Source organism: Rissa tridactyla, chromosome 5 (genome assembly GCF_028500815.1).
Source record: "Rissa tridactyla isolate bRisTri1 chromosome 5, bRisTri1.patW.cur.20221130, whole genome shotgun sequence".
Classification (NCBI taxonomy): domain Eukaryota; kingdom Metazoa; phylum Chordata; class Aves; order Charadriiformes; family Laridae; genus Rissa; species Rissa tridactyla.
In genome coordinates this window covers 42,569,684-42,585,080 of record NC_071470.1, presented here as the reverse complement: position 1 = coordinate 42,585,080, position 15,397 = coordinate 42,569,684, and the positions used below count along the sequence as shown (strand labels likewise).

Sequence of the window (15,397 nt, the reverse complement as noted above, 5' to 3'; positions counted from 1 at the left end):
TCAGCCGCAAACGCCTTGTTCACCCGGTGCTTCCCACAGAACGAGGTCCCGAGGCCGCCTCACCACATGCAGGGCGGGAATTCTGTGGAGAGCCCGCCACAAAATGGGCGGCGGCGGCGCTAGGGCCCAGCAGGCGTCCCGGGGCGTAACCGCCCACAACGTGCCGGGCAGGGGGCGGGTCCCAGCACCCTCCGCCCCGCCCCACGCCAACGGCATCACACCCGCACGGCTCCGCGCCCCGCCCCCGTGGCAGCGCCGCACGTCCCCCTCTGCTCTGACTGGAGGCCGGCGGTGTCAATCTCGCCCCTTCCCCAATCGCCACGGCGGTCTCTCCTTGCCCCGCCCACCACCCGCTGCCCCGTTCCGCTTCCAGACAGTTCGGGGTTCGCTAGGGTCTTCGGCTTCGTCGCCGCGGCCCGGTCTCGGTGCTGCCGAGCTGGAGGCAGCGGGGCAGCGGGACGAGCCGGGGGCGCCCAGCCGGCCCGCCTGCCAGCCGGGCCCAGGGCAACGAGAGGATCCGTCGGCGCCCAGCCGGTCTGCCGGCGAGCCGGGCCCGGGGCAACCGGAGGGGCGTCCTCGGCCGCCCACCTGTCTGTCGCAGATGGAGGCCAGCCTGACGTGCGCCGTGTGCCTGTCCCTCTTCGAGGAGCCGGTGACGCTGCCCCTCTGCTCGCACAACTTCTGCCGGGCCTGCGTGCTCGAGTGCCTGGCCTCCGCCTCGGCCGCCCGCCTGCAGCAGCAGCAGCGAGGCCAGGGGCAGGCCCGTCTCTCCCGTGGGGGGCCGGGGCCGGGCGCTGGCGGCGGCGCGGCCGGCGCCCGGGTGTCGTGCCCCCTGTGCAGGAAGTTGTGCCCGCTGCCCCGCGGCGGCGCCGCCGCGCTGCCTGTCAACACCACCCTGGCGGAGGTGGTCAAGCTCTACCGTTCTGGCGCGGCAGGGGCCGCCAAGGCCGGGGAGGCAGAGCAGGGGCCGGGGCCCGGCCTGCTCTCCCCGCTGGCGCTCGGGGGAACCTGCCAGAAGCATCCGAGCCGGCCGGTGCAGCTCTACTGCCGGATGTGCCGCCAGGCGGGCTGCGGGCAGTGCGTCTCTGAGGAGCACCAGGGCATCTTCCACTCCGTCAACCTCATCGACACCGTGTACCAGGAGGAAAAAGTAAGCGCGGCCCTTCCCCTCCAGCCCCAGGGCTCCGGCTGGGAGGTCGGGCTGGCCCGCAGGGCGTCCCGCCGGGCCCGGGGTGCTCTTCCTCAGAGAGGGAGCGAGGGAGTGCCCTGCTTTGAAGCAGGACTCAGGGTTAGTTTGTGGGCTCCCGGAGTGCACCTTTCCCCCCCTGCCGTCAGGCTTCATACACCACATACAGGGCACCAGGCGATGTTACAGCATCAACAGATCTCTACCCAATTTACCAAAGCACCTGAAGAGTTTGAGGGGTTGGTTACTTGGTTGTTTTTCAATATAGACTTGCAGTCTCTGACGAAAAAACACACTGATGCTAAGAGTGTATTACGCATCTGAATCCAGTTTTTCCAAGTTCAGGAAGATACTAGTGCTACTAACACACAACCCCACCCCCCCAGAGATCCCTTGTTTATAGGCTTTCTGAGCTGGCATACAAAATTTAGGTCATAGATAATTACATATTGAGAAATAGATGGTTTAGGTAAGTAATAATTTAATAAATGTAAAACCAAAATGCATTCCTATTTGCGTGAAGAAAGCAACGGCCTGGCCTGATGGTTGGTCAGTTGGTTGTAGTCATAGTAGTTGTAATTTTTGCCAAAATAGCTACCGTTTAGGTAGAATGAGCTTTTCATGCCCTATGCAAATTGAGTGCAGGGTGGCATGTCATACAGCAGTTCTGCTGTGTAGTAATTGAAGAAACTGCAGGGCAGTGATGAAGACTATAGGTGTAAAAGTTTAAGTACAGCACTGGCTGTTCTTTCAGCCAAAAGTTGGTTTTGCACTGATTTCCCTCCTGCCTCTCCCATCACCTATCGCGTGTCACTCAGGAAACCAGGGGAAAACATTCTTTGTACTAGGCTTTACGTAAAACTTAGTGATACTGTGGTGAGGTAAAGGAGGAAAAAACTCAGTGTTTTCCTCACTGAGTTTATCGCTCAGTGATAATCTGAATTTAAAATCAAACTGAATTGACTCAGTTATGGACAGCTTTCTATTTTATCAGTCTGAGGCATTAAAAAAGAAAGGGTGAATATCACACAGTTGCTTGTCAAACTGGAATAACAGCATTAAATCTTGTATTGTGATAGATGTGTGTGAGAGGGGAGAGGTTAAAAAAATTGCCAAGGGAAACAATGCTTTAACTATAAAGTAACCCTGTAGCCATTCTAGCAACATGCATTGTAGATGAGCCTAAAAACATTACTTTGAGAGAGAGAAATAACAAAAGGAAGTTTGTGTACTGATCCAGGAAAGCATTAAATGTTACTAAGTGATGTTTTCAGTCACAACCTTTGTTTAATGTGTTGTACAGAACATTCCATGATGTGATTCTAGAGAACTACTGAAACGTATTTATTTTATGGAGTGGATAAAGTCATAATAAGTGTTTCAATTGCCTTGCAGGTAACTTTCTTCAGCAGTCTGAAAAAAATTAGAATAATAAATGAGAAGCTGATGAATGAAATCTCAAGTCAACCTAATGATACGGATGTGAGTTACAGATGCTGGATATTATTTTTATATATGTACATAAGTATACACATGTCTGTTTCCCTTCCTATGATAGGTTAATCACAACATGGAGCATACTGGTGCTTCTTGTGGCATAGATGTGCTCTGAGCTTAGTTAGGGATGTGACTCCATGTAGACGTTGCTACTGCATTTTCATCTGGTTTTATGTTCTTGTGCTTCTAGATGGCACTGAACAATGATGCGGAGATAATTGCACTGGAATTTGGAGAAATCTTCAAAACTCTGGAAATGAAGAAACGGCAATTGCTAGAAGATGTTGAAAATCAAAGGAGTAAAAAAGAGAAAGAATTTCAGATTTGGAAAAAAATGAAGGAAACTCACAAGAAGACCATTGAGAATTTTTTGAAGGATTGTGAAAAGCTTGTCCATGAGTGTGATCCTCAGCGTTTCCTGGAGGTGATGGCCTTTCTGTTATCGCATAATGAACCTCAAATGTCATGTAGAGCCTGCTATATTGTAGATTATGATTATGATAATGACTGTATCAGTCAACAAACAAAAAATAGAGACTAAAATTATTTAACACTTAATACTTTTGTTTATAACAGTGTTTTTCATTTTAGAAAAGCTTGAAAAGCTTTCTTTGCAGCTTATTATTGGTATTTAGTGAATTCAGTAGACACTTATTTTCTTCACTGAAAACTGATTAAATTGACTGTACAGCTGTTGCTGTAACACTTGCTATATTATGCTACCAGCTGTGAAAGTAAGCTGCCTTGGTGCTGGGTAGGGAGTCTTTTACTGCCTTCAAAATTGTCTCACATTTATTTGTTTTTTCATGTTTATTTTCATATGTTTTGTGTATTAAGCACTTCCATTGCATTTTTAAGCTTGTAAGACATTAAAAATGCTTTTTGAGGAAAGACTGGACCCCAAACTGATAACTTCTCTGTGCTGCACCATGGAGTACCATATTGGGATACCTGAGCTAAGGTGATAATACTGATTCTGAAACCTGCTGTAAGCTTTGCACCGAGGTGTGCAACGGAGATAAATCAGTGTACTCAAAGAGAGCTTAGGTACTTGTGACACATGCTCTGCTACATAGAAGTCTTCCTCATAGTGTTTAAGGGAACTGCAGAGGAAAAACATCGTTTCCAATTCAGAGATAAATGCTAGAGTAACCCAGCTTAATCTTCACTGTTACCTAGGTTAGTGTTTCATCTCGTTTATGTTTAATGCTGTGGCTGCAATTGTATGGAATTTAGGCAGATGGTAGATATAGGGCAAAGTACTTAAATAACAACTGAATTTTGTGACATCTTTAACCGAAAGGCTAATGCTTTCCTAAGAAACCACAGCATATTGCTGTTTTCTACAGTGGGTCTTTTTGCTGCCTTCAGATAAATGAGAAGCTCTCTTGGAGTTTGACTAAGTTTCTGGTAGCAACCCATTATCCAAAGTAAAAGTGACTCTCACTTCTGGAAGAAACATTCTGACTCCAGTGATTAGTATGCTTTAAACTTAGTACCTTCCTGCCTCCCCCACATAACAGTATACACTCATTTCAGTGAGGTGGGGTTTTGTTGTTGTTTTGAGATTCAGTACGGTGAGGTCACCAGGTTTTTACAGGGAAGCAGCAAGTCTATAATCCAGTCAGGTTTTTTTACTTTTCACTACTTGTTCTTTGGGAAGTATCCTTTTACTACAGTGCAGTGCACTTCATACTGACGTTATTTGACAGATTTTTAAAACTAAAAGATAGCTTTCATCTTTTTTTAATCTCGGTGTAATAGCATCTTCAGAGCAGGTAGCAGAGGCTTCTCTCACCAAAAAATACAAAACAGTCTTTCATTTGAATGTTTACAAATATCTGAGCATCTAAAATGAATAATCATATGGGTCATGATTTGAATGCCTTCATTTGGCTCTAAAGGAGTTCTTTTTGTCTTTAACACAAAATATTACAAGATAAGTCATTGTCCCAGACATACTTTTTTTTTCTTTACATTTGGCTGCTCTTATTTTTTTCTTTCCTTTTTTTTTGAGTGTTAACAAGTTTATTTCCTATAGTTCTGTAACAGGAAGACAGTCTGAAGTATTTTGGTAAAGCAATAATCTCCTTCTTTTGAGAGTTGTAGGAAAACTCATTCATATCTTACGAATTTTTATTTTATTTATAGGTGGCCTGTGGCTTGAATACAAGGTATATTTAATTTTTTTTTCTTTTTTTTTTTTAGTTCTGTAGTGTAATTTTAAGATTAAAAGCGAAGAAAATAGTTACTTTGGATATGGTCAGATTCAGCAACTTAAAATAAAAATAGTATTTAGTAGTTAAGATATAATGCTTTCAGATTTTTGGATGCTCTGTATTCCAAATTTTAGGAAATGGGTCAAGAATTTTAGTGATCTGCTATCTGGGATTAAAGATAATCAATCTTTTGAATTGTCTCCCTGACAAAAATGGAGTATAAGAATTCATTAATACACGGTGATTGGCTATTTTTAGCTATCTTACGTGAACTCAGGAACACTGAAGCATGCCTGGAGCTTTTACAGAAATCTTTAAGACTAAGAGCGTATATGGACATTTTGCAGTGTCTTCATTTTTGTGTTTGCTGTGCACATACCCTGTATAATTCTTTCTAAAGATTGTTAATTACATTTCTTATCGCTTCTATAGCACAGTTTAAGAAAGAATATTGGAAATGGAGTTCTCTAAAATGTTGTGGCTCAGACCAACATTAGCAATGCCCTCTGAAGAAAGGGTATAATTTAGATGCAGGTATAGTACACTAAGAAAAGTGGGATTTTTTTTAATCTTTTTGCTGAACTACAGGCACTACTTCTTGCAATATATATTGTGTATGAAACCTAATTCAAATGAATTGTTAAGTAGTAAGTTTTAAGAAAAAAAGAATCTAGGAAACTTGACATTTTATTGAAGACTTACTTTTTCTGATTTCTTCTCCCTCTTAGTGATTTCTTTTTAAAATAATTTTTTTGTATTAGGCAGGTGTAATTTTGTTATTGGCATGTGAACCTTAAGAAAAGTGTTTAAGTTTGGGTTTTTTTTCCTTTTCCAGAATGAAAACTCAGCTTGACCTGATGAATATAGCATCCAGCTATGAAAAACCGCCAGAATATACTCAAAAGAAGATGGACATCAAACCTGTGGTTAATGAAATCTTGGCTTTGAAGTTAATGCCCATTAGTGTAGGCATTGTTAAAGGTAGGGAAGAGGGACTTATTATAGGACAAGGTTTGGGAAGTCACTCTAAGAACTTGCAACTTGTGGAACTAATTGCTAATAAACAATCTGCATGGCAAAAGTATGCAAGTGTTCAGAAGGCAACTGAGCAAATTGAGGGATGATAAATTCATTGAGGGCTTTTAAATGCATTTTGTCAATGTGCTTTCTCTAGAAGGTCCCTCGGCTGTATTTTTGGAAGCTGGAGGAAGCGTCATTATAATTTTTCTGTGCAACCAGTATCACCATTGTTGGAAGTGTGTTGCTGACCTAGACAGGCATTTGTTGTAGTGCAATACGAACATTAACTACGCTCTGATTAAACGCTTTTACCCCACCGGAGGAAATACTATGTTTTGTGTCAGGGCAAGCATCTCCAGGCATTTAGAAAACTTCTTATGCAGGCCCTGAAGTTTTGACAAGTACTAAGGTCTCACTTAGGCCAATATACTTTTGTTCTTTATTGGAATCTCTTTAGATGCACAGGAACTGTTCAGTATTTCCCATACTTCATATGCTCGCCATCGGTATTTTTGTGTTCTTTCTAATAGATCTACCTTCTGGAGGAAATGAGAACTTGACAAAAAATACTCTACTTAAAAATAACATAAAGCAATGGCAGGAGCAGAAGAATATACCCAACACATTTCTTGTAAGTTATTGACTGTGGGGTTAGAGCACTGTACTATTTTGTTTATTTTGCTTACCAAAATGAGCTATAACATCTGCTGCAAAACATTTTTCAGCCTGTTGCAGGACAGGAGGAAGCACTAGCAGACGGTAGCAGGATCTGTACTCGCTTAATGTCAATATCAGAAATGTCAGCATTTCAAAACATGAGTCATGAGGTATGATTGAACATCTGTTGTAAGTATGGCTAAGTTACTATTTGTTATGACACAACTTTCTAAATAGCTTTTATAATCTTTTTTTCAGTTTTCTTAATGGAAAGGTACACTTCTGATTCTAGAACGTAAATCTGACTAGGTTATTAAAAGCTGTCAGGATTTTACTCTTTTCTTTTTTCTTCAGAAAGCTGGAACTTAACCTTACTGCTAACTTCTAATATTTATTTTTATGTTTTGATGTGACTTTTTGAGTCAAATCTGTAGCTTTCTAATCCAAATGAGCTTCTGTTGCCTGTTTGAAGAGGAAGTCATCTGCCTGTATTCTGTTTTCTGAAGATAATAGAATTCACTCTTCTAAGACTACCTAAACTCGTGATAATTTGACACGAAACCGAATCCAGTCTCTTTTTTGTTTCATTTCCAATAGTCTAGTTATACAACTAGATTTTTTCACTTAATAGTAGTTCAGTGTGGGTGGATGAGTATTGTTCTGTACAGAATGATTCTAGTTATGGTTAGTGAAGCCTGGCTGGCAGTGAATCACATAATGTATGTTCTAAGAATAACAATGGCAGATGATTAAATTAAAATGTTGCTGATGTCCTTTAAATATAGAATTATTTCTCTTTGGCTGTATTATTTTGGAGAATGTCTGTTTTCTATTCCCACTGAGAATGTAAGTTACATAGTTATTGTATCTAGTTTAAAAAAAAAAAAATTAAAAAAAAAACCCAAACCCAACACTTAAATTGGTTTCAGATGGTTATTTTTCATGACAACTTGAGGATTTGTCCCTTCATGTCTAAGCTAGTATTTTTAGCTATTTCTGCTTAAATACAGTTTTCTATAGTCTCCTATTTGAAAACCTATTTTGTCGTCAGGGTTCCTTCTGTATCTTGTTCAATTGTTTTTAAAGAACTCTTTCCATAATGACTTGTGCTCTGTTGCCTTCTAGCAGCAATAGAAAAACACATCATAAATGCTATAGAATATACAAAAACTTTTCTTCAGTGTTAGGACTGTATGTGAGTTTTGTAACCTCTGAATCCACAAATGCCAATTTACTTAACAGGATTTTTTGCTGTAATTGTAGGAGTTGCGTTACAAATACTATATGGAACATCAGAAGCTCACCAATGAGTGCAAGACACAAACTTTACTTGCAAATAGAAAGTATAAATTTGTAACTGCTGAGGCTTTGAAGGATAGGTCTTCAGGAACTCCTTTTGTATCTTCACCTACCAAAGCAAATAGCACAGATAAAGTTAAAACGGGAACCCTGCAAAGAGCAGATGGCTTTGAGAGAAGCTTTTCTGGAACCAGTAATCACAGCATCCCATCCACAAATACAAACTTTTCTGAAAAAAATGGTGACTTAAAATTCTTTCATGAGAGAAGTTCCCAGGAAATAACCACTCCAGCCTTATCAGAAAACTCTAAAGACTTAGCAGTTAAAGAAAAATTGCCAATGCAGGCATCAGCAGTTACTGTTTCCAACAAAGTGGACACAAACTCTAGCACTTCATCTGGCTTAAAACCAGCAGCATCAGTAGCTGTTACTGTTTCAAATTCAGAATTTATAGATGCTTCTGCAGAGATGCTTTCTGCTTCACCTTTTGCTTTTGGCGCATGTAACAACTCGTTACCAAGATTTATTAAAGAAGCAGGTACATTTTCCTTCAAAAAGAAAGACAGGAAATATGTTTTCCCTCAATTTTATCTGGGAAAATGTGATCGTGCGGATAAAACCGATAATGAGGATGAAAGCAAATTTAGAAAACACAGTCCTGTAACCAAAACCACAGTTTCTGATGCTTCAACCAGTCCTAATTTAGACTCAGCAAAAAGTGAGAAGCCAGATTTTTTGTTTCCCTTCGGCAATTCAGAGAGAGATTGTTTTGCAGGATTGGGAGTCAGCAATTCATCTAAGGTTTTACCGTTATCCTCACTTTTTAGCCAATCTGAGAAGCCATCTGACAAAAATACATCATCTCACATGAGAGAAAAAACACTTTGTGCAAAGGAAGCTGCAGAATGTGGTACACAGAAACCACCTGTCTCAGGGGAACAAAAAGCTAATGCCTCAGAATCCATCACGACTGTAGCTTGCAGTACTTCAGAAACCAACGCTGCAGCTGGGGCGAGTGATGTCTCCGAGTGCCCCCTTCTCCCCAGTAATTGTGTATTTTCCTTCAGAAGTAACTGTTTTCAGTGGCCTTCACCAGTATTTTCATTTGGAAGTATTGTCAGAAATACCTCTGACTCACAGACTTCCTCTGCGTTTTTGTCTGGAAATGGTACTGAAAAAATGGAAAAAGAGATGCTGAAATCTCCTGACAAAATGCCTCTAAATGTAGGGAAGCCTGTATCTTCAGAGTGTGCAGAGCCTGCTTCTAGCCATAGTCATCCAAAATGTGAAGGTTTTCTGCTTCCCATGAACTCACCTAAGAAAACTGGAAGTGCAGAAATACTTGTGGATAGTAATTCTTCTTGCAGTCAGCCTTTATGTCCATTTGTGGTTCCTGTTAAATGCGAGAATGCATCTTCCACTCAACTTACTATTACAGCAACAACACAAGAAGAAACAAAGGTAAAAGATGAAGAAAGTGAAACTATGTCTGAAAACAACTGTCCTCAGAGGGAAGATGCACCTGAGTCTGTACTGTTTCAGAATGCAACTTGTTCTGTGCCTGGCACATGCGATGATCCATCTTCAGGAGGTTCTGTGCTTACGCTAAATGAGGCAGGAGGAATGCCAAGTGACAGCGACTCTGACACTGAGGAGCTAAGTCAAACATCCACCTCTACTGACACCAGCAGCGCATCAGAATATTTTTCTGTTGCTGAAGACAAAGTATCTACTAGAAGAAAATCAGAGACATGAAGAGACAGTGAAATGGAAGATAACTTATACTTAAATAAGCTGGAATTGAATAAATGCTACTTAACACATTAAAAAGTGGGGATACTTGTGATTTTATAGCTGTTGTTCTCCCTGATTCTTGCCAATTAGCTATCTCTGTTAGAAACACAATTGCTTATCAGCAAGTACAATGTCCTAAAGTGATTTTTGTAGTACAAACCCAAATTGAAGAAACAACCAAAAAATGTTTTGTCCTGTTAAAGACTTAAGTATGACTATATATGCTGTATCTTTAAGAATGCAGACCTTCCAAGAAATGCCCCTGGGGTACGTGTGGGTGGTGGGGGACTGAGGTGTCCCAGAAAGCAGGTCCAGTGAAGCCTCAGCAAGAGGAAGCAGTATGTTGCTGTTTTGGTACAGCAGCACTTGCACCAGGGTTAAATCAGTAAGGAGAGCACAGGCAACAGCCTTCTCCTAGGGAAGGGCAGGGAGGGAGCAGAGCCATGGGGAAAATAAAGGATGTTGAACGGCATTACTGAAAACTGTTTTGCGCATCTCCCTTTGGTTGTTTTCTTTTTCTGTGGTGTATTTGATGTGTATTGAAGGTGCAACTTCTAGTGTGATTTCAATAATTTCTCTTATGCTTTTGAAATTAAGACACCACATCAATGTTCTTGTTATACACTGCAGAAAGGAAATGCTGCCTTTATGAAAAGTAACCATCGCAATTATTCTCAGTTCCTTTTGACACCAGTTTGGGAAACCACAGACAGATAATAACTTGCTGTTTTGATGAAAGCATTAGGAGAATCTAGCTTTTAAAATACAGAAGTCTCCTTTTAAAATTCGTGTAACAATAGGAAAAAAGGAAAACAGCACTTCCTACTACAAGTATTAATGATCCAGAACTCACTGAATTCTTAGTCTGTGAAATATGATACAAAGTGAGGATAAAAATACCATCTTTTCTAATGTATTAACCATTTTTTTGCAGCTAAGAGATAATTGTGCTTTAGCTATTAGAATAGGCAGATGGTAGTACTATTTCAGATTAAAGCACTATTTCCTTTAGCATTCACTTTCCAGCAAGAGCTGGTGCCAGATTTTAAATAAACTAATCCTGCATTAGTTAGACATGTCAACTGGCAAGTATTAGATCAGAATGTTTAATGTCCCTTCAGAATTTTTCACTGGCAACTACATAGTAGTCTTAAAAAAAATCCAAATTATCTTTGTAACTTCATAAGAGAAATATTACTTAAATTTAAATCTCTGCAGGGCTTACCAATATACTTACTGTGACAGAATACTTAGAAATACTATTCTTGGTTTAGGAAACATTGATGTAACTTTAATTTGGTTTGCGTTAAATTCTTGGCCTCAGTTTTTCTGTGGCAGTGCATTCTTCTATTAAATGTGCTGAAAAATAGTTTCTAGAACTTATAAAACTTAGTAATGTTCCCTTTGCATCTGCATTACTGTAAAGAAGGTGGTGAAAAATCTCTTTATTGTTAGTTTTATACTTCTTTATGTTCATCTTCAGAGGAAACTGAAATACAGTAAGACTTAAGAATTGTTCTGCTTTTATCTCTAGATACTCTTTTCATGTTCTGCCTGTGTAGGGGGAAAGTGTTAAAAAGGTATTAAGTTAAATTACTGGAAGACAAAGGCTGAGCATGAAAATGGCAGAAAGTGTCATGGATGGAGGTTGATCTCACTATAATGAAAACGAGACAAATAGAACAATTTTAGAGAGACAGATAAGGAATCTATAAAATTTGTTGCCAGTAGGTTGTAGAAAATGCTTGTTTTCTGCTACAGTGACTGAAAAAAAAATCCTAATGAGCTGGGGTTATTCAGAAACCCTACTGAGTTTCTTAAAAATGCTTATTTTCAATATACCTTCTGTTCATTTCTATTACAGTGTTTCATAAGAGTTTGATAAAGTTGAACTTTAAATGACATGCTTTTTGTCTTTTAGCAAAAAGACACCATTATAAAATCATGAAGCAAATAGACTATGATGCACTATTTTTAACAGCAGAAATTGTTGGCATATGGGTTCAGTACAGTCCTAGGACTGCTTTTCAAGCATGGCAAGTTGTTGTCTAAGTGCATTACAGCTCAGCATTAAGGTTTTACAGAGAAGATAAATGTTAAGCCAGATGTTTTATTTACAACTGGTCACACTAAAATTAAGTCCACACAGATGTTAAATCAGTGGAATTATTGATTTTTCTGATACTTTCTCAAGTTGATTCCTTGGTCGTTTTGACTTAATCACTTGGTGATCTTTCACTACAGAGTCATTACTAAAAGCTATAACAGGAGTGAGGTGCTTTTTATATACAGTATTAAAAGTGAAATGTTGCCTGCTGTTACTAACGCTTTAAGAGACGTTATAGTCTTCAGCATACCTGAAGTACCCTGTGATAGACCTAATCAGTTTGGTTTTCACCCAGGATTTCATGCTTACTCATCAAATAACTGAGAACACAAGACCAATTTCTGATTTTATGCCTTGGTCAATTAATTGTGTCTTAGCTAAAAAGATTACTCCGTTTGCATCACAAAACATGAACATGGAAAGGTCTAAATAAGGTCACTTCTACCCTAGCTGAGGAACAGTTGTGCAAGATTTACCTACATATGGCACAACTTGCAGGCAGTAAAGAATAATTTGAGTAAATTTTATTGTCCAAGCAGAGTTAAAGCAGTCTTTTCTACCACTACGTTCCATTTCTGTTATAATTTTGTTTCACACGTTAAAAAGCTGGAAGGAGAAAAGAGTTTAAGTCAGTTGATGGTAGCTCAGCAGCACTACCTGACTACATAAAGGTTTCCCCCCTCCAATATCTCTCAGCAATACATTGCATGCAGTTTAACGCTGCTTGAAGAGATTTCAAGTCAAAGACTTTATCAGTGATGGTTTGATGAACACCAGAGCTAATTCAGAGAAATGGGATTCTGAATGGTCCTCAATGCACATTTTGTTATTACCAATAGAGAGTAACTTCCATCACTATCTTGGTCATCGTTATAAAATTGTATGTGGCAATGAGGACTGTCGTCAAAGCCTGATTTTCCTATCTAAACTTTAGTATGTGTGTGTATATTTTTTCAGACTACAAATAGACTAAAATGTAGCGGTAAACTGAAGAGTTTTCAGGAATAGTATGAAAATACTGCTGAAAACTCTTTTCCAGCAAAAATACCAAGAAAATAGTTTGGGAAACCTATTTTACTAAACTCAGTAATTTGTCTTGCGAGGGACTTTTTGACAAGTATGCTAGAGGTGTCCTGGATCTTTCTGACTCTTAAGGATTCAAGAAATGAAAAATGAAGCAATTCTCCATAGGGTTGGAACATTTTATTAATCAAACTTCATTGTACTGATACAAACCCCTCTTTATACTTAAAAGTTTGTTGACTAAAATTGCAGACCAGTTTAAAAGCTTTTATAACAGTTCATGAAGGTACTATTTCATAACTTAATAGAAACCTTGGAAAATAATTAGACCTATTTATTTGATTATAATTGCCAAAATAATTGCTGAACATCCTTCACAAATGGGCTGAACGTTTCCAATGCTGTCCCACTGAGACGCTAATCTCACCAGGTGTCAGAACTGTGACATTTGTTCAGTATATTTCTGAGAGCTGTCTTAACATACATACCACTGCCTAAAAAAAATTAAAACATGCAATTACAAGATAAGTGTGATTACCTAGTTTTGTAATCTATTACAAACAATCATTTTGCTGATATTGGATCTGCTAAAATTTCAGTGTGTAAAGGTTAATTTTCTAAAGTAAGCTTTGTATTACTAATATTGGATATTACTAAAGCTTTATTATGAAACTCAGACCTAGTCACTTCCTAACTTAAAAGGCAGCTAATCTCTGTGGTAAAAGGAGTATGTACTGCTGCTTTCTTTTTTTTCCTTCAGGTAACAGACTTCAGTTTCTCTTCATAGATTGCACCCAGTTGCCGAAATGCCAGTAGAACATTATCATTTGGATTATCACACAGTTCACTCAGTGATGTTCTGGGTTTTTTTGAAAAAAAAGAAACAACAACAAAAAATTGTTTCATTTTAAGTTGCTTTCGAGGTGAAATATGTATTGTATATTAAAAAGCACAAGCATATCATACCCAATAGACTTAATGAGGAGTGAAAAATCCTTGAGTGCGTAGTAAGCATCTCTTTCATTTAACCTAAAGAAAGAAAACATTTAAGTCGATATGCACTATAACATACTGTTTCACCTTTAATAAACCCTACTATTTAAGTTGGGTAAGGATGCAGAGAGCATCTTGCACGGCCACAAACACTCACGTACTAGTTCATTAGGATTACTACAGAATATCTATAAACTTTAAATAATTAATTATGCTATAGAGGCCCATGGTTCTATAATTACACTAAACATAGAAAAGACTCATGAGTAATGTTTGGAAAGATAAGATAATTTATTACTATTATCTTGGGAACATGGTTTCAACTGTTTGCATAACTAACTTGTCACAAGCTAAACTGGAATGCTATGCTTCAGATGAAACTGCTGGCTAAATTGACTAGGAGATAACGTAAGCCTTCTACAGATGATAAAGACCCTGCATTTTGCAAAAAGGACCACTGATTACTGAAAAACAACTTAATAAGCTGAGATCCTAGAAATTAAGAATACTACATTAGGAAAAAAAAAATCAGTATTGTGTTGAAAACAATAGAATTATAGAATGGTTTGGGCTGGAAGGGACCTTTAAGAATTACCTAGTCCAACCCCCTTGCCCTGAGCAGGGACATCTTTCCCTAGACCAGCTTGATAGAATCAAAGAATGTGATTCTATAATCAGTGTATTTCCTCATCTCTTGATAATGTGGTATTAGTGCCAAACTCTGCTATTGTAACTACAACAGTGCACGGAATGTGCATTCTAACTGTTCTTATTAGAATCTTCTTTGAAGAGCTTACAAAAAAGCAGATAAGATTATATATTCCCAACAGCACCCTCAGGGAGCAGAGGTGGTATTTTCTTACTCATAAGTAAGTTACTGGCTATGAGCATGAAGGCAAAATAAAGATACTTGATGGAGTAGTTGGGAGATGGATCTTGTGGTTGAGCTTTTTTGAGCTGACGTTGGGAATAAAACAAGTATGTGAATACCTTCATTTATAACTGCAAGCTAGAAGTTTTATAAAGGGACTGATTTAACGAACAAGGTTACAGAAGGCCAGTGAGATTCAAAGGTGAAAGTGATAATGATGAAAATAACAAGACATCACATTCAGCAGGCACATCTCTAAAAGACTGAAGAGGACAACAGGGCTGTAAATGGTAAGAGCAAAAGAAAGAAAATCTCATACTTAGCTTCTGAGAAGAAGGAACAGGAGATTGATGCAGTTTATAAATTGCTTAATTTGGAAGGCGAAAGCGTCTCAAAGACAGATTTGGAGCTCTATCAAGTGTAAGAGCTTGACAGGCTCTTCAGAAGGGGGGTTTTTTTTATTTAATCAAGATTTTTTCACAATGAACAAAATCAGGAATGTCCCTGAATTGAGGAAGCCCTATGCGGTCCTCTAGGAGATGGTAACATAGCAGCATACAGATGACAAAAGCTTGGTCAAATAACAGAAACAGATTAAAGGAGGAATCTGTGATCAGTGTTAGAAGAAACAGGCACAAGAGTGTACAAGAAAAGATTAAAACTCCAGTTTTGGAAAAGCAAGAGCCTAAGTGACCCAGGAGGAAAGAAGAAAGGAAGACCGCATGTACCAC

General features: G+C 39.2%; 2 protein-coding genes across 9 annotated transcripts in view; one reads left to right on the top strand and one right to left on the bottom strand.

Moving 5' to 3' along the window:
• The first annotated feature begins 347 nt into the window (after window positions 1–347).
• Window positions 348–9,729, top strand: LOC128910012 (uncharacterized). The gene is made up of 8 exons (XM_054202731.1): window positions 348–1,150; window positions 2,582–2,668; window positions 2,874–3,107; window positions 4,835–4,857; window positions 5,738–5,883; window positions 6,453–6,553; window positions 6,648–6,749; window positions 7,843–9,729. The coding sequence occupies exons 1-8, from the start codon at window positions 602–604 to the stop codon at window positions 9,631–9,633; spliced, it is 3,033 nt and encodes a 1,010-aa protein (XP_054058706.1). The 5' UTR covers window positions 348–601; the 3' UTR covers window positions 9,634–9,729.
• A 3,238-nt stretch (window positions 9,730–12,967) lies between these two features.
• Window positions 12,968–15,397, bottom strand: part of DDX60 (DExD/H-box helicase 60) — a 48,984-nt gene continuing 46,554 nt past the window's right edge. For 7 of the 8 annotated variants that reach the window (XM_054202727.1, XM_054202723.1, XM_054202722.1 and 4 more), the window contains 2 exons: window positions 13,769–13,831; window positions 12,968–13,661 (listed from right to left, as the gene is read on the bottom strand). In XM_054202727.1, the coding sequence (XP_054058702.1) occupies window positions 13,559–13,661; window positions 13,769–13,831 (166 nt within the window). In that variant the 3' untranslated portion in view covers window positions 12,968–13,558. The remainder of the gene's footprint in view (window positions 13,662–13,768; window positions 13,832–15,397) is intronic. The other variant, XR_008466581.1, reaches the window with a different exon arrangement.